The sequence below is a fragment of the Andrena cerasifolii genome, chromosome 3, assembly GCF_050908995.1.
Source record: "Andrena cerasifolii isolate SP2316 chromosome 3, iyAndCera1_principal, whole genome shotgun sequence".
Taxonomy (NCBI): Eukaryota; Metazoa; Arthropoda; class Insecta; order Hymenoptera; family Andrenidae; genus Andrena; species Andrena cerasifolii.
Genome location: NC_135120.1, coordinates 2,690,923 through 2,710,141, shown reverse-complemented (window position 1 = coordinate 2,710,141; position 19,219 = coordinate 2,690,923). Strand labels below are relative to the sequence as shown.

At 38.2% G+C, this 19,219-nt stretch overlaps 2 protein-coding genes across 5 annotated transcripts in view; one reads left to right on the top strand and one right to left on the bottom strand.

The window, feature by feature from the left end:
* Nucleotides 1-19,219, top strand: part of LOC143367031 (uncharacterized) — a 426,392-nt gene that overhangs the window by 272,819 nt on the left and 134,354 nt on the right. The window lies entirely within an intron of this gene.
* The window catches only part of Gcn2 (eukaryotic translation initiation factor 2 alpha kinase Gcn2), a 387,266-nt gene continuing 369,003 nt past the window's right edge, over nt 957-19,219 (bottom strand). For all 4 annotated transcript variants that reach the window (XM_076808485.1, XM_076808487.1, XM_076808484.1 and 1 more), the window contains one exon: nt 957-1,192. In XM_076808485.1, the coding sequence (XP_076664600.1) occupies nt 1,066-1,192 (127 nt within the window). In that variant the 3' untranslated portion in view covers nt 957-1,065. The remainder of the gene's footprint in view (nt 1,193-19,219) is intronic.

Here is a 19,219-nt window from a genome sequence, read left to right as displayed (position 1 = left end):
ATTCCTGATGTGTGTGTAGCCAGGCGTTGCCACCTGCTGTGATAGCTGCTCTCCTGCTCGCTGTTGCCGTGCGTCGATTCTCGGCTTGATCTCTTCTTATCGCGATTTTCGATTATTGTGCCTTACAGGCTATGTACTGTGTTGATAACTTATGTGATGTGGTTATAATACCTCTAAAGTACGAAATAGTAAATATAATGATTTAAAGGTTAATTAATATTTGACTCCACGTCGCGGGACGTGAAGCAAACATTATGAAAATATAAAAACGATTAAACAAAACATAATGTAGCAAGCGTTAGAAACACCAAATAACAATGTTGCGACTTACTGTGCATGCGCCAGCCCGCCAATTTACTAGTATATAAGGAGGCGCACGCAGCTTGGCGCCAGATTTAATTCGAATACATTCTTCAGACCGAACGAATGCTTCAGTCTAGAGGCAGCTTAAAAACTGTGCAGTAGAATTACGGCAAGCTCCGGAAACAGCAGCGGCTGGTTCTCAGCGTAGAAAGATACTGGTGCTCTGATGTAACATATACATAATCCTAGGCGTAAGTAACATTAACTTGTTGTAAATAGGAATTAAATGTGAATAAACAAGTGTATTGCTACTTACAAGCGTGGATTTTACTCCTTAACTCCTAGCCAATCGAACCCCACCATCATTCGAGGGGACGCCGCTCTCCTCTCGAAAGCCTACGACTTTCAGCTGTCTGCCAACAACTCAACGTTACACTATTGTTTATTGTATATATCAAAGGGTTTCAGTTTATATAAATAAATAATAAATATTACGTGGCATCGACATGTAGATTAGTCTTGTCACCAACACATCCGAAAACAAATTTAATTTGTTAAATAATTTATGCAAACGCAAATCTACTCTGGGGTAAAGGGGTGTGCGGGAACAACGTTAGGCCTTACTACAGTAGCTCGCAACAAGTATCAATTACTTCATACAAAAATCAATTGTTTTTATTATAAATCAGTTAGGTTACATATGCTTTTACACAGTTTTTTGTACATCTGCCTTTGTCCACTTTTGGTAGAAAAACAGATTCATTACAGAAGAGCCATGTACTGATTGTCCATCAAACTATATAGGATTAATACAGGTCGTAGTTTTTCTTTTCGTGCTTCGCGCATTTCTTCGCATATTTCTTTAATGTACTTTTTATGCCTCGGATGCCTGAAAAGAGAAACAAATGATAAACGATTTTTCATTTGGCTACATCCACGACTATAGCAGTGCACACGGTTCAAAAGTATATTCACAACTACCACAGACGCACGATGGAGAAGATCACTAATCAATATATATATGAAGGGGACGCACAGGCTTGGATACAAATGGAGGGGACGCACAGGCTTGGATAGAAATGAAGGGGCCGCACAGGCTGGGGTAAAAATGAAGGGGACGCACAGACTTGAATAGAAATGAAGGGGATGCACAGGCTTGGAGGTTGTCCAGAGAAGATTAGATAGACAGAGGAGCATCTTCTTTCGCACAAGTTTCTGGAAATTTGTCAAATAAGGTAAATCAACAAAAATTTGTCAAAAGACATAGCATTAAGAATTAAGAAAATTATAGTCGATTACTTGCAATGTAGAGCAAGTCACATTAGTGAAGAAAGTACGCTGAAAACACATCTCCCTTGATTCTTTTCAATCTTGTGAAAGACATTCGTAATATTTTAAAATCAATGGTAGTTGCCGCGCTATTCATTAATTTTATTAGTTTCCCATTAACAATATTTTAATTCACTAATGAACATACTAAATTAATTTTATTCCAACACCAATAAATTGTGCGTTAAAATATTGGATCTCTTCGTTCATTTGCGCTAAATTATCATTACCATTTAAATTTCCTACAACAAGACTTTCTGCCATACGCTCTCACGTCTCTCAGACACATTTTGTAGCCCCTACACTTAGTGTATATCAAAGAAAGGCCACTCTATTTCTATAAGTTCTGTGTTAAGTTGTAACTAAAGTGTGGCTTTTTATATGTTTACAGATAATCGAAGCAGAAGAGAAAGAGAAAGTAAGCCTGCTGCACGTGCAAATGAAATAAGCACATTTCCATCTATAATTTTATTTTAGAGTTTTAAGAAATATGTATACAGAGTGTCCCAAAAATGTGGGTGTTCCATGAAAGGGGTGACTCAGGGGGTGATTTGAAACAACTTTTTCCTTAGTGAAATTATTGTCCGAAGCTTCGTTAACGAGATATTAACAAAAAACCTCGACCAATCAGAGCGCGCGCCTTCCGACCGAGCTCCCGTTATAGCGTTGGCTACACGGTAGGCGGCTGCGCTTGTACTACGATGGTACGAACAAGCAGGACTCCGTTGAGAATAATCTTGACGCCAAACGCTGAATCGTACCCTCGCTGGGAGTTTGGATGTGCGGGTATTCCCGTGCAAACGCTCGCACAGTAGCACTTGCGTCCCCGTTGTTCTGGGCGTACACCCAGAACATCGCGTAATATTCTTGAGCGGAGAACATTTCTGGGACGAGATTGCTAGCTGACTGACAGGATTTTTTCCAAACAACTTCCTCTACCCCCAAGAGGTTTCTCTCGTTCCATTATGAGTTAACTCCCATCAGGTGCTTTTGTTTTGAAATTCGAGCGCGTGCTTATACTCGAGAGATAAGGGATCTGCCTTTAATTGGAAGAAAGGCCGAAGCAGGTGGGACTGCGCGCAGTCAGCGAGTTACCCCTTTTCTTCCTGTATCTCTCCGCGAGACGTATTTAAAATTAATCAGGCTGATGGACCAATTATTTCGCCATGGTCGCGATTTATGACCGTATTGTCCTGCGAGTCGGCGGTAGAGAACGATTTGTTTTGGGTAATTTATGGCTTAGCTGCTTCCGCCTCGTAGCTGACGTGAACTCAGGATATTGGAAAACGGAAACAGGGTTGGTATACCTTTTCTTCTTTATAGCAACTGGAAGACTTTCTCTTTCTCTTCTCTTCGGGCCCTTTCGAACCGAAACACGTGGTGTCTGCTGCCTACCTCGAAGCAATGGGTACATTGTCAGTAAAAGGACGGAGCACGGGCTTTTGTGAAAGGTAGGATGGGTCGTTCGTTGCACTTCTGCAAAGCACGTGTGTTTCGAAAATGTGCTGGCTTCTTTTTACCTAAAGCCTCTTGTTCTGGTGGGAGTTAACTCATAATGGAACGAGAGAAACTACTTGGGGGTAGAGGAAGTTGCTTGGAAAAAATCATTTCAGTCAGCTAGCAATCACGTCCCAGAAATGTTCTCCACTCGAGAATATTACGCGATGTTCTGGGTGTACGCCCAGAACAACGGGGACGCAAGTGCTACTGTGCGAGCGTTTGCACGGGAATACTCGCACATCCAAACCCACAGCGAGGGTACGATTCAGCGTTTGGCGTCAAGATTATTCTCAACGGAGTCAATGATGCCGCAAGGCGTGCATAGACGCTGAGGGTGGTCACAACGAGCAACTGCTCCACTAACAGTAACCGGCCCCTTTCGGGGCCACCAATTTTATAACGTAGGAACAACACGTTCCATGAAAAGTAAATTAAGTGATCAGTGTTAGTGGCCGTGCAGTCAAGTGAATATTCGGTACATTAACCCGGACGCACTTGACGTTGTAATCCTTACCTTCGGGTGGTGTCGTATACCTGCGATCAGCTGAACACTGAGCGCAACCGTACCATAAATCTTTTCGTCCACCGATGACCAGGATCGGCACAGTGACCTACTTAGTGACACAGGTTTCCGAAAAGGAAGGAAAGGATGGAAAGGAATGCCCGCAGTGGTGAGTGTTATTTAGAAATAAATTCTGTTCGATTTTAGGGTTCAATAACAGTTTGATTTAAAAAATATGAAAACAACTCAATCATCGAAATAATTTCCATTATTGTTAATTACCTTTTGCCATTTTTCTGTTAGCTTACGAATATCACTGCGATAGAAATTGGGTTGTTTTATACCGATTATGTAAATCCAGTCTGAAAGAATTTATTCATACACCTAATATTATTTTTTAAATTTAGTTATGTTGGCCGTAATTAAACTACGGATTTTTACCTCAATAACGAATTATGATGACTTGTCGTACATTTTTTGTTACATTACCTTTTCGTTTATGCCTTATTTGAAAACGAAATTTGCGCATTTCTTGTCCTCTCACTTCAAACAATTATTATTTATGATTCCGCTTTAAAAAAAAAACGGTGTAACGCGGTTTCCTTCGGTGCATGCCGACTTGCTTGTTCGTACCTTCGTAGTACAAGCGCAGCCGTCTACCGCGTAGCCAACGCTACAACGAAAGCTCGGGCGGAAGGCGCGCGTTATGATTGGTCGGGGTTTTTTTGTTAATATCTCGTTAACGAAGCTTCGGACAATATTTCCGCTAAGGAAAAAGTTGTTTCAAATCACCCCCTGAGTCACCCCTTTCAAGGAACTCCGACATTTTTGGGACACCCTGTATACAATCTAAATCGAATTTTATTATGAATGTGGAAAAATGTATAATTTACAGGAGAAAAAAATAATTGGGTATTATCAATACATAGTATTATATTAATTAAACGAATTTAATAAACGATTGTACTCAGCCTCTCTTTGCTTCTTGTATGCTTGGTTCATATCTGAAAAATCCATCCAATTCCACCAATCCAATTGTCTTGAAAGTTTGCAGGCGTGAGTACTTTGGATGACAATACAATATTTTAAAAACAAAATAACCCCGAGGTGGTGAAAAAATTAACCAGTCATCACTAAACACTACAAAATATATACCTTTTTTTTAAAAAAAGGGTACGAAAAAGGGGGAAAATAATGTCGTAAATTTATTAATGTGCTATATTTAGCTTTACAAAATTGATGATATACAAAAATTGCGCCAATTATAATCCGAATTGGTGTTGCTAAACTGAATAAATATGTATAAATTGCATTAATATTTTTCTTTGTTTCTTTTCTCAGTGGTGTCATGTCTTATTTTATTATTTATATCAGCGCCAAGTATTTTGAATAAAATATTTATTGGTATTGAAATATTTATTTCTATAAAAATATATCTGCTTAATATTATTATCTTCGTTTCTTCCAATGATGAATCCTTTATTCAATATAAATCCGATTGTTTGTATAAATACTCGTTGTTATAATTGACGCAATTTTTGTATATCATTAGTTTTGTAAAGCTAAATATAGCACATTAATAAATGTACGACAGTTTTTTCGTTCGTCTGCGCGCGCGCGTATACTTGGCGCACTTTTTTGTACCTTCTTTTAAAAAAGGTAATTTCGTGGGGATAATGCTGACGATAACGATTATTTTCATTTAGTTTCGTTTAGTTGAGGAACGTTTAAAGAAAGAATATAGTGAGCAGAAACGTTATAAAAGTTATAAAAAGAGCACATAATAAACTGAAATTAATATAATAGTGATTGTGTCGTTATTTTTAAGTTGTATGACAAAGTTTTATCATAGTATTATTGCAAAAAAATACTATTGCACGCTTTTGCATGGTCCGGCGCTTGTCCCCCTCCATACCGAAAAAAAATTAAACAAAATAAAAATAAATTCAATTGTGAAGTAATTCCGCATTACACGATCCCGGTTATAATGGTTCCTACCTATGTACATAAATTCAAAATTCAGTGCACAAATGGCAGAATTGGAAGCCGGGGAACTCTGTGGCTCCAGAAGCCGAGCTGAGTGGTAAAAGTGTAATAAAAAAGTGATTTATAATTAGTGATACAGAAGTAGTGTAACATTATAAAGTTATACATTTATTGAAACAATTAAAAACATTTACTTATCCTTTACGCACTGATTTTACATTTTTTTCTGAGTGTGAGTGATTTTGTAAACATTTGTGATTAGATGTAAAAGGAATCTACAAACTGGTGTAATTCACAAATTCAACATAATTAATATAATATATAAATAATATAATATAATATACTATATAAAATATTAATATAATATAATATAAAATAGTGTCCATATACAATATGTCGGACAGACAAATAAACACTGTTAAGTCGAATATTAGTCGTGTTAGGTGTACTAATTGTCATATTCCATTGAGGAAATCAGTCGGTTGGCAGAAGAAGATTAATACGGTATTTGAAGCTGAGAAGTGGTCGAGAATTTTGGAAAATATGGTTACAGTTGGCGATGTATTATGTGGGAAGTGCCGTATGATTATTTATCAAAAGAATAGTGATGTGAACGTAGAAGAACGGGATGTATCAATCGCTAGTACTTCCCATTACCAACCAAGTTCTGAACTTCCGCAACCTCACGAATCTTCATCGTCACCGGAAAAATCTTCTGGATCAGGTCCTTCCTGTTCCGCAAGTGAAGACCCATCATTTGTATTAAATGTACGTGATAATCGGACAACGGAAACTGAATATGTTAAGATGCAATTTCAAAGAGTTGTTTCAACACACAAATACTGTTTTGTTTGTGGTTCATTCATCAAACAGGCATTCGTATTGAGAAGATTATATGTACCGAACGGAAATCGTTGCTGTCCGACGCATTTAATAAAGGGACGGTTATATGGAGAAGACTTAACGAATTTACGGGTGCATTCAAATAGTGCATTAATAGAAATTAATGAATTAAGAAAATATTTCGAATTCATGTCCATTAACTGCGACTCTAATATTAAAGATAAGATGGGCGATTTTACACTCTCAGAGAAACGTCTTCAAGTTTTTACGGGATTAACTTGGGAAAACATAATACAATTACGGGAAATGATGGTTTCAATGAGAGAAACTAAGTGTCGAACTGTATCGCAGGCTATTGTTGTTTTTATATTTAAACTTCGAACTAGCAATTCAAATAAAACAATAGCGGCAATTATGGGAATGGAACGAGAACAACAAGTTTCTGATTTCTGTGCACCAATTATAAATGTTTTTGAAAAGGACATATTGCCTACCCAATTTGGATTCACTGCTTTTCCTCGAGAACATTTAATTAAAACAGGAACATCGACTATTGCTAAAACCTTGCACAATATAACCGATCAGTTGGCTTTGACTTTCGATGGCACGTATATTCGACACGGAAAAAGCTCAAATAATGAATACCAAAGAAAGTCATATTCCGGTAAAAAAAAAAAAAAAAAACACCACTATGTAAACCAATTACAATTTGCACAACAACAGGATATATTATTGACATGCTCGGACCTTTCTATGCTACTCAAAATGACGCACAAATAATGAAAATTGTAATGCAAGATCCAAACGGTTTGCGGACTTTAATGAAAAATGGAGACTTATGCATCGTTGATCGAGGTTTTCGGGATGTGAAAACCTATGTGGAGGAATAAGGATACCGAATACTTATGCCAGCTTTCAAAGGAAAACGTCATCAACTCACAACAAAGGAAGCTAACGATTCTCGGTTAGTTACAAAAGTTCCTTGGGTTGTTGAAGCTATTCACGGCATAATAGGGCAAAAATACCGACTTTTCCATCACCAAATGCATAACACATTGCTTCCAACAGTACGGTCGTTCTGCCAAATAGCTTGTTTCCTGCATTATACATTTGTAAAGCGATTAAATTCAGATAACCAGTACACCGAAAAAATAATTTCAAGAATTTCCGAACAAAAAGATCAACCTAATACATTAGAATTGGAAGTCGAAACACACCGTTGGAGTAGACGAGAGATTCCATTTAAACAAATAACAGCTACCGATTTGACTGATTTCCCCGAAATGACAGAACAAGATTTAAAAAAATTTTTACTGGATCCTACCAACTATCTCAAGAAGTATCCTACTTGGCAGAAATGATGGATGAAGAAAATAATATTAATCTCCGTTGCTTAAACAAAACAAGAACATTCTTCAATTTCAAGTGCAATCTATAAATGTTACATAGATTATACACCACATTCAATAGGTTGCTCTAGAATCAAGCGTCATTTCTGTAAGTGTGCAAATAGGAGCCGTACTATTGGATGTTGTTCGCATGTAGCAGCGACAATATATTATTTATCGCATGCTCGGTATCTTGCACAAATTATAAGGCCCGCAGAGATACTTAGCAAAATATTTAGTACCGAACAGATAAATCCTGTAATAAATGACGATGGCGACAAAGATTAAATTACAAACATAGCGTTACTTGCGCAGCAAATCGAAATTATCAAAGGTAAAACTCATTGACCAGAATTCAGTAACTTATTTAATGAATGCAGTAGTATCTGATAATGAAAACCTATTATATGATATTATTTGCAGGAAGGGAATTCAAGAATCTACCAAGAACGATCGAGGTGACACTTATTATGTACTGACATCACTTATACACGCAATTAGGTAAAACTTCACCATTATCAACGGTAAAATGCTATCAGATTAATTGCATTGACTCATTTAAAACATGTGAAAGTATTTAGAATTGCATATAACACCCATTTAATGAAAAAAATATATTCGTCGTACGAGTATGCCACAACTTTGCGTACGGGAAGGTAAGAAATATCAGTTTTTGATTTTTGCCACTGTATTCCAACCTTTCGAAAAATCTGAAGAAATTAGACATTAATGACCATACAAAGACGCCAAAACTGTAAAATTATAAATGTTGTAATTTGAAGGACATTATTCAAAAACCCTATAAAATTACCCAAAACGGATTTGCCTGTTTTGCACATTAATAAATTGATATTCGGGTGATCGATTCCACCCCTTACATTTGCCGCAGGACCACAGGAAGGGGAGGGGGTCAAAGTGCGCTGGCCACCAAACGCATCGAAAGTCATAACTTTTGACTAAATCAACATATCGAGACGCGACTGGAGCCAAAAAATCACAAAAACATCAAGCTTCCTAATGATATAAGTTTTATACATCATATATATATTTTTAAATATATTTTACACGTTTGTCGGTTGGCTCGTGTGCAGAAAATTAAAAAAATTGCATTTCCCAAAAAAAGTATCGTCTGATTTTAATAAAAAACTCAGTATTTGTAGCTTATTTTGTGCACTTTCCACCTAACCCAAACCTTGGGGAAATATTTCGTTTTTGAAATATAACATCAAGAATGCAGAGAAGTGTGTGTGCGCGGTGAAGTATTTGAGGTAGATGCATGTCCTATACAGGAACTAATTCTTTCATCGATCTGGAAGTGTATCATCTGCTTATAAACTACCTAAACTATATGATTCCACCGAGTTTAATTAGTTCGTAAGCGTGAAATGTTTTTTTATTGTCTTACAACAAAGACAAAGACTTCGAATTCGGTTAAAAGCACGACAGAAATTCACGCTATGCCGACCAAAATGCATCTAATGCTCGGAGTTCAACTCTAAAAACACTGATGCTGATTGTATAAACACTGTTAGGAATGCATAGCCCTAAGAGTGGGAAATGTGAAAATAAACAATCCACGTGCCACAGCGTCCCGAACCAAAGTATCAGATAACGGCTGCGAACCCGTTTTCCAGCTTAATCGTATCTTGTAATAACATTAACGCCACAGTCTTCTGGTGGCGTCGGGGTGCCTTTTGAAGATGTTTCCACGTTAAAAAAACTTTATAAATTTTGGCGAAACATCCGAAAACCGGTCAAACCCGATTTAGCTATAATTTTGAAGATAGTTTTATTTTGCATAAAGACGATGTTTACGAGAAGGATTTTTTGCGACTCCAAAGTTAAGACCCAAAATTTAGATAAAAATGTTTTACCATTTTAGTGTCATTTCCAACGTTACCGACACTGTATATACACATTTTATATCTTGTAATAATTGGTAAAATGGATCCCCTCTGGTCGTTTTTACACATCGGTTCGCTACCATGCTTTACGCGCTCGCGGCACCAATCTAGCCCCAACCATTACTAATACCCGGGACAAGTTGGAAAGTGGAATGCGTTGTGTCGATATAAGTCAACAGAAATATTGTTAACAGGGGGGACCGTGGTAGTGATTAAAAAAAATCGGTAAGGTGTACCCTTTTATCCACAATTACCTCTGTATCTTTTGCTGAATGCAAACAGAAAACGTGGAAAGTCAGTAATGTAAACAGTCCTTTCGAACGCTCTTAAGAATTTCGGTTCAGCATTCCAGCTATGCTATGATCTCATCCTACGCTGTGTCGGTACTGCAGAAAGTGACATTACTGTAGTAAAACCTTTTTCGTAAAATTTTAGGTCTAATTTTTCAAGACGCCATAATCTTTCTCGCAAATATTGTTTTTGAGTAAAAGAAACCTATTTTCTGAATTTCAATCGAATTGAAAGATGGAAGTTTTCAAAATTGCAGGGAGTGTGACACTAAAATGGTAAAATACATTTTTCGAAAAATTTGGACCTTAACTTTCAAGTCGCAGAAAACGCTTCTCGCAAACATTGTTTTTAGGTAAAATGAAGTTATTTGCAGAATTTCAGTCAAATTGGGTTTGACCGGTTTTCGGAAGTACAGCCTAAATTTTTTTTTATTAATTCTTTTTTTTATAAATTATTTTTTTATCATTTTTTTAACTTGGGGAAATCTTCAAAAGGCACCCCAACTCCTTCAGAGGGGAATCCCCCGGGAATAAATATCTCTATTATTAAGGCCTATTGGCAGAAACCCTCGGACACCTATTTACTTATTTTCGACATAAATCCATCGTGCCAAGGCTCATCAAAATCAGTGTCCTCCCCTTGTTAGTGTCGTCGAGAACAGAGCAATAAGCTATGGGTTTGCTACAATTTAGCACGTTTTGTAGACATTTTTGGATCCCGATGTTAGTCCAAGGGAGCAATAAACTTGTAGGCTGCTACATATTAATGTAGGAAAGTCGGGGTTTCACAAATTAAACAATCAAACACACAAGTGAAATAAGAATAAGCAATATAATGATGAAAGATTAATATATAAGAATAAAGGAATACAGAACATAATATCAACGTGACTATACTCTTAGCATGCTTTTCAATGACTGTCGATCGGCACGGCCGCCGAGGACCGCCTCGATTCGGCCGTCTTTGCCGAACTTCGTCCTCCGCCGTCCTCCGTCTTCCGCGCGAGAATGTATCGCATTCCGGCCGCTACTACCATTCCTACATTTATAGGTATCGGCCTTTGAAGTTTTCACTCTTCAAGCAACTTTCATACGGCGCGCATCTGAAAATCTGTTAGTAGAATTTCGAAAATGGTGCGTCAGTGGTGTTGCAATCCCTTCAACCGACCGGGACATAGTCGTTGTACAAAAGGACTCCGAAAAGTATCATTGGGAATGGTTCGTGCATATCCAATTGTTACTGAAGGAATGTTCATTTGTACAACTTGTCGTGTACGGTTGTATCGGGAAAAAGTAAGGAACAGGCCGAAACTGCATTTGCTGAAATACCCTGCAGATAAATTTGTAGGAAACGTAAAAAAAAAATTTTTTTCGATGGAGCGGCTGCATTGTATAAAAATACAAAAAATTTCATAAATTTGACACATCACATTAGCGATTTCGGTGTTGCTGCTGAGTGGCAATTTTTGCGACGGCACACGGTAAAGGACCATGTGACCGGATTGGAGGTGCCGTAAACAGACTTGCAATGCGCAGTAGCTTACAAAGATCAGTGGATAATCAAATTCTTATACCCCTAGCTTTATATGAATGGGCAAGAACATCTTTTCCTTAAACTTGACTTTAAAACCCCCCCTAATTCCACGAGGACTACAACATATTCAAGTTTAAAAAAAAATCCGAGACATCGAGTGAAATAAGTGATCGAGTTGGCGTGGAATGACCCGGAAACAATTCGAAACACAAAAGTTATGAGATTATATTTTCTTTTATATATATATTTCTTTTAAACTAATAGTATGAGTTTCCAAAAAAGGGAAATATATCACGGCGGCTTCTTCTGATCTGTGTATAAACACGTGTCAAAGTTTGTATGTCTTTATTTTGTGCAAAATTTTAAATCGAGTCTTTTGAATTTCGGTGATATAAAAGAGAACAATTTTATGGGAACCGAAATGAGTAATATCGTTCCCGATAAGCAATAGTAAATAATACTAGTTTACAAAATAAAAACCATTTTTTGCGCAGCAGATGCCACTATTTTTTCTTATGTAAAATGGGCCGCTGATTTCGAAAACAAAATCTAAAAAATTTTCTATGGATACGATTTCGAAACATTGGCAGGTGAACCTTTTACCTGTCTGTCAAAAAGGTGGTCCCACTGAAGTGCGAATATCTCGTGTTGCAAATGACCGATATGGTCGAACATTATATCAAATTAAAGATAATTGAATCACTAACAAATGTTCCTGACAAAATTTTCAAATCGGTTCAGTAGTTCTTGTGAAATCGATGGAAATATGTAAAAAAAAGTCATTTTTCTCGACCGAAGTTAAGATCGACAATTCATTTAATCATCTACAAAAAATCGAAATCGCAACAATGGGCCTAGTTTCTCATTTCTTATGTTGAGTCTGCAGTTATACGAAGAAAACAAGCTGCTACTGGAGAAAGCACCTGTCGATATCTCGAAAACGTATCCATAGAAATTTTTTTGGACCTTATTTTCGAAATCGGTGGGCCATTTTACATAAGAAAAAAATAGTGGCATCTGCTGTGCAAAATGGCTGTAAACAAATGTAATTAGTTACATATAGTTTTTTCCATAAGAAGCGCGTAAAAAAAATTCAGCAATTGTTGGCTTTTTAGTTACCTTCCGGGTTCTTCTAACCAAATTTCTTTTTTGTTTTATAATCAACATATTTTGTCCTTGCAACTGCGAAAACAAGATTTGGCAATGTTTGCCAATCATGGAATAATTACCTGTATTCTGTGTCGCACAGTGGGGCTGAATCCCAAGAAATAGGGGAAAAATGCAACTTCCCATTTTTAGCACTGAGAATGACGAATATTATGAAGGAAGTTCATAAAGGAAGAGTTAACATACAACTCATACGAAAGTCCGACGTTACTTAAAAAAATAACATCAATAATTCCAATAAAACAAATAGAATTTGATAAATATACATACTATGGAAAGTGCAGAAATATTTGTAAACCAGTGCCTATTCATGTTATCCCGGTACCAATGTACTAAATAAATAGGTACTGTTAGCAAAGTGTTAGTACATTCCTACGAAGTTATACAATATTTGGGCAATATTCCAATCGGCTAATTGGGAGAAGGGACCCAAGACGCCAGAAATAAAGATTTTTAAAAGTATAGAAAAGATTGCATGTACGCTCAAAATATTATCATTGCAATACAAACGAAGTTTTAACTTTTTATCGACTTCTTCAGATCCAGTACTTTTCTAGGTGTCACTGCCAAAAAAAAAAAACAAACAAAAAACTATTTTTTATAAAGTAGCTTGATATCATTTGGCATTTTTATTGGAAAAAATGGCATGTTTTTTCTTTACTCTTGGGATTGACGCCCACTGTGTGTCGGAACAAAGGTGGTCAGAGCTGAGCGAGAATTAATTCGTTGTTTTCGACCGGTAATTTCATGTTCGCTGAAGCACGTTTCGACAACATCTATTTGCTAGCATTTCTTAAGGGCAATCAAGGACGCGATACCGTCTTTAATAATGTTAGGCATTCTTCAGTCTGACAATTAATTAATCCGTATATTGCTCTGTCGGTGGGTAGTACGTACGATGGCTTCGAACCCGCCGTAGGTACTATTATTAATATGGTCATAAACCGCGACCCTGGCGAGACGCTCAGGCCGATCAGCCTAATTAACTTTTGGGAATCAGATGTGCCATTTTCCTCCACTAACAAAATAAGATGTTCATATGTTACATCGAAAAATGTTTCCCTGACAATGGAGTAGGAAACGAAATTACTCTGAAGATGTGACAGTACGCCCCGCGGTGAGACACAGGATGAAACGTGTTAGCCCGCTGCATGCGTGTGGTTCCGCCTGCGTGGTCGTCCCTTCAAATTAAAGACGGATGCCGTTATCTCTTGAGTATAAACACATCGACGTATTCCGCGAGCTTGAAATCTGATTGGTACATACTTAACCAATCTGGCCTGCATCCCTCCCAAACGTCCACACTTTTGAAGAAGCCCTCTTCACAGAAATATTTCCTCCCTGAGGCCCACCATCTCTCGCACGGAATACGTTAACCCGTGTTTTTGTTTTGAAATTCGGGCGCGTGATTATACTCGTGTAACGTCCCACGGGGACGCAAACCCAGCGTTACCGACCGTCGGTATAGTAGAACCGATCTATGTTACCACAGAAAACCATCCTGTATTACCGCGCAGAGTCATTTTAAATACTTTTATATGTAATTTATAAAAATAAGCAAATATTAGAAGAACAAATATCATAGACACATTAAGAATAATTAAATGTAAATACCAACAAAAGCGCGAAACAAAATAATATATAATAAGCGAGTAAAATGCAAAATAGTGAATAACGACATACTGCGCATGCGCTAGTCCGCCAATTTTCCGGTATAAAAGGAGGCGCACACAGCGCAGCGGGCATTAGAAAGCTATTCGATACAAACACCTTCTTGCGATCAACGAATGTTAGTGTCTGGAAGCAGCTTAAATACCATCCAGTAGAATTTCAGGCCGCTCCGAAAACGGCAGAAACTGGTTCTTAGTGTACAAAGGTACTGGTGCTCCTTTTTGTCTACGCGTAGGTTTCAAGCGTTGCTCCTATTAGTAGGCAGCAACTTAACCACTTAGCGAAGGCAAGGTCTATAGAACCGTAGTATAAAAACTTTGCCAAGTGTGTCGGGAACAGCTCCGGCAACGGCATTGGCCAAAACTCACTGCTGGAGTACATATATATACACGCATATTAAAGTCACATAGCATAAAAGATACAAAAAACCCACAAAAAACAAAAACACATATATATATAATCGGAGTCGTAGGTAGTATTAATATTAATATTGTTATTGTTCTTATTATTAAAGTTAAGTGTTATTAAATAAATAAGCCATTGTTAAGTTTAAGTTGAATTTCAATTATTTACTTTATTCCCGACGAATCCCCACCATTCCTACACTCGAGGGAACGCCGCTCTCCCTTCGAGGCCTGCGACTTTCAGTTGTCTCCCGAGAGCGGAACGTTAGAGATGAGGGATCCGTGTTTAATTTGAAGGGAAGACCAGGCAGGCGGGATCACGCGAAATTAGCGGGCTACACCTTTTCTTCCTGTGTTTCTCCGCGAGGTGTATTGATGGTGGTTAATACTTTTTAATTGCTATATTGGGGTGGCATCTTCCTCACACCTGGCATATTTGGGCAAAAACTGATCGGGTTAACTTGTGACACTAAACGAAAATTTTTGGATGCACAAATCGAGGACAGAAATTTCCCACTGACAGATCATTAAAAAGTTTTCATGGAGGTGCTGGTGCAATCTTTTTTATTTCTTTATAACTTTTTTTGACGGGTAGACAAATCAAAATTTTTGTTGGAGAAACGAGGACAAACGAATGCCATCGTTGTTTTATAAAAATTTGCATTTGGGGGTGTCAACTTTACAGACCTCGAATCATCGGCTCATTCCGTCCTCCAGACTCTACAGGGTGTCCCACCTAAGACTGGACAGCGCCATATCTCCTAAAGTATTGGAGATAAATTTTTTTAAAAAATATATATTTGAATGGTTCGAGAGGGCCAATTTATTAGCCGAGGCGATTATTATTATTATTATTATTTTAAAAGATACGATGGTCAAGTTCGTTTTTCAATTGGAACTATGTTTTTTTTTAACATCTGAGTTGATAGTGCGTTCCAAGACAAATTCAATAAGCTTTAATGTATACACTTTATTTCCACTGGCTTTTAAGATATTGCGCTTGCAAAATTACTGATTTTCACTGGAAGAAAACCCTCTGGAACAGCAAGGACCGGGGTCGGTCTTACTAGCGCCACGGGTGGCATTGGCTGTTGAAACTGATACCTACCTGCCAAAGGTCTACGACAGGGTTCGCAGGCCCAAAAGCTGGACAATTCTATTCCGTCAGAAATACTACTTAGGTAGGTACATCTGCGGTATCGAGGAGCGCACCGTTACTTTTATTTCGCACTTGCATCTACGCTCGGATGGCCGGTTCTTTTGGGAGGGATGTAAGTTAGATTGGTTAGGTTAGGATGAGTGAAAGTTGCTAGACTAAATTTCAACCATAGGGAGCAGATTGTATCAGAACCAATCGGATTTGCATCCCTCACAAACGGCTGCTCTCTTGAAGAGGCCTGATGAGGAATACGGTTTACTTTAATAACAGTACATGTGTGTTTTGTAATAAAGTGTTTCTATCGTCTCCTAAATTCAACAACTGGCATCCAGACATCTACGCTCCTACAATCCACCGGCAATACTCCTCGTGGAGAGACACAGGAAGAAAGGGGGTATAAACACGAGCTTCGATATCAAAACAAAAGCATGCGTTGACGTATTCCGTGCGAGAGAAGGTGGGCATTGGGGAGGAGGTATTGCTGTGAAGAGGGCCTCTTCAAGAGAGCAGCCGTTTGTGAAGGACACAAATCCGATTGGTTCTGATACAATCTGCTCCCTATGGTTGAAATTCAGTCTAGCAACTTTCACTCCTCCTAACCTAACCAATCGAGCTTGCATCCCTCCCAAAAGAACCGGCCATCCGAGCGTAGAAGCAAGTGCGAAATAAAAGTAACGATGCGCTTCTCGACACCGCAGATGTACCTACCTAAGTAGCATTTCTGACGGAAAAGAATTGTCCAGCCTTTGGGCTTGCCATCCCTAACCCAGACCTTTGGCAGGTAAGTATCAGTTTTAACAGGCAATTCCACCCATGGCGCCAGTAAGACCGTCCGCGGTCCTTGCTATTCCAGAGGGTTTTCTTCCAGTGAAAATCAGTAATTTTGCAAGCGCAATATCTTAAAAACCAGTGGAAATAAAGTGTATACATTAAGCTTATTCAATTTGTCTTGGAATGCACTATCAACTCAGGTCTTCAAAAAAAAAAAAAAAAAAAATAGTTCCATTTGAAAAACCGAACTTGACTATCGTATCTTTTAAAATAATAATAAAAAAAACCGTCTCGGCCAATAAATTGGCCCTCTCGAACCATTCAATTACATATTTTTTAAAAATTTTTATCTCCAATACTTTAGGGGATATCGCGCTGTCCAGTTTTAGGTGGGACACCCTGTGTAGTCTATATGTACGTATACATATGCACATACTGTATTCTACAGAGTAATTCTGGAGCGCCGCCTGTCAAAGAGATGCTGACTGGCACCACGTGGTGAGGTCTGGGTTAGGTCAACCCCCCCGTGGTGCCTCACCGAATTTTATGGCTTTCGACCCGGGATTGAAATACCATTATTAAATGAGAAATGTTCAGGATTTCCGCATTTCTCAGCAGATTTTTGCGAAAACAACGCCAATCGATTCTTCATGTTTCGCCGATGAAACGAACACCAAGAACGATCCAATTTGGACCATAATGAAGGAAATAAGAAGAAAAATTGATTTACATGATTTCAAACTAACTGCGTTACAAATAATCCAATTTACATGATATTTGGTATGATTTTCATTGGAAAAACGTAAGGACGCCATTGATGTCACTTCCATATTGATACAATAAAGAATGCACAATCTGGTTTTTCTGAAACAGGTATGCCGATCATTAGAATAGACCCTTTCAAATACTGGAACCCAACTGGGACTCTCAATGTGGTGCCTGAGGTCTGCTCGCCGCGGCGGATCGCGTCTAGGAAATCCTACCTTAAGACGTACGAAATATTAACAGTCTACGTGTACCAAGTAGGTGAGTCCTCAAAAGTATGTTATTATGATCGATATTGTCTTTTGAATTGTGTACATTCATAAATCTTTTTAATTGCGTAATACCAATCGTTTGGCCGCATTACTCTTTCGAAATTGATTTTTGTATCAATATATAGAATCTACTACATACAGTAATCGTTACAACCATCGCGTAAGTTGTGGGAATTTCCCCTCGATCAATTATCGTCTATCGCCTATTGTCTGAGGCAAGGTGTGTTGTATGTTTCGAAGTCTAAATCCAGTTTAGTGTGAAAAATCGTAACCTTCCGAACCGAAAGCGAATATTGTTAATTTCAACTTCCGCAATTTGAAAGCTTATACAGTATTTCCTCGTTAGCGGCTCGCTGGTCGAGACCGGCGTTGAGCCCGTATCGCAAACAGAGCCCTAATTCATAGAGTTCATCTCTCGCTTCTTTCTGGCCGAAGGGGGGAGCGAGATGGAATACTGCGTGTGCGGCGAGCGTGCGTGATGGTTGCAAGCGCTTACCGTGAGCCGGGACTGCGTCAAGATTTTGCGAAGCGGTTTTCGTGCTCACGGTAAGCGCTTGCGACCATCGCGCACGCCCGTCGCGCACGCAAAGGACAGAGTGTCAGGCGTCCGAAAGACAGACCGAGACAAAACATCAACGCGTCGTCTCTTTCGTACCGCCCTCGCTCGCTTTCAATGCCTCTCGCTCGCTCTCGTTCCATCTCGCTCTTGCCTTCGCCGGACAAAAGTGGTGGGGATAGCGAAAAGTCCGTATCGTGTATACCAAACCGGGGAAATACTGTATTATCTACATCTTTCCATAAACCTATGTAAATTTCCCATTTTGTACCACCTTTTGAATTTCCTCTTTGCATTTTTTGTAATACATAGTAATTTTTTAAAAAAAAATTAAAATTAAAAATTAAAATTAATTTTTAAGAAAAATAAATTAAGTGATCAGTGTTAGTAGATATGCAGTGAAGTGAATATTCGATACATTAACCCAGACGCAATTGTTGTTGCGACTATTAACTTTGGGTGGTGTCGTATACCTGGGACCAGCTCTGTACTGGGCGCGTCCGTCGATGACCAGGTTCGGTTCAGTGACGTAGTAACACAGGTTGTTTTCAAGCTGCAGATGAATTTCCGAAAGGGTGAGTTTTAGTTACTTTATTGGTGATTATTATTTTTTTAAGTTTAACGCAGGCTGTGGCTAATTTCCGACGATAATTCTCCAAATTTCCGTATATAAATATTTCTTGGAGTTTTTAAGCAGACTTATTGATTATTAGCAACAGTGTTGGCCGTTACTGAATTAAGGATTTTTATCACAATAACGAACCATGATCAGATTTCCTTCATTTCCAGTTACATTCCATTTTCGTCTGTACGATATTAACAAAAGAAAATTTACGTATTCCTTATCCTCTCACTTCAAATAATTATTATTTTCG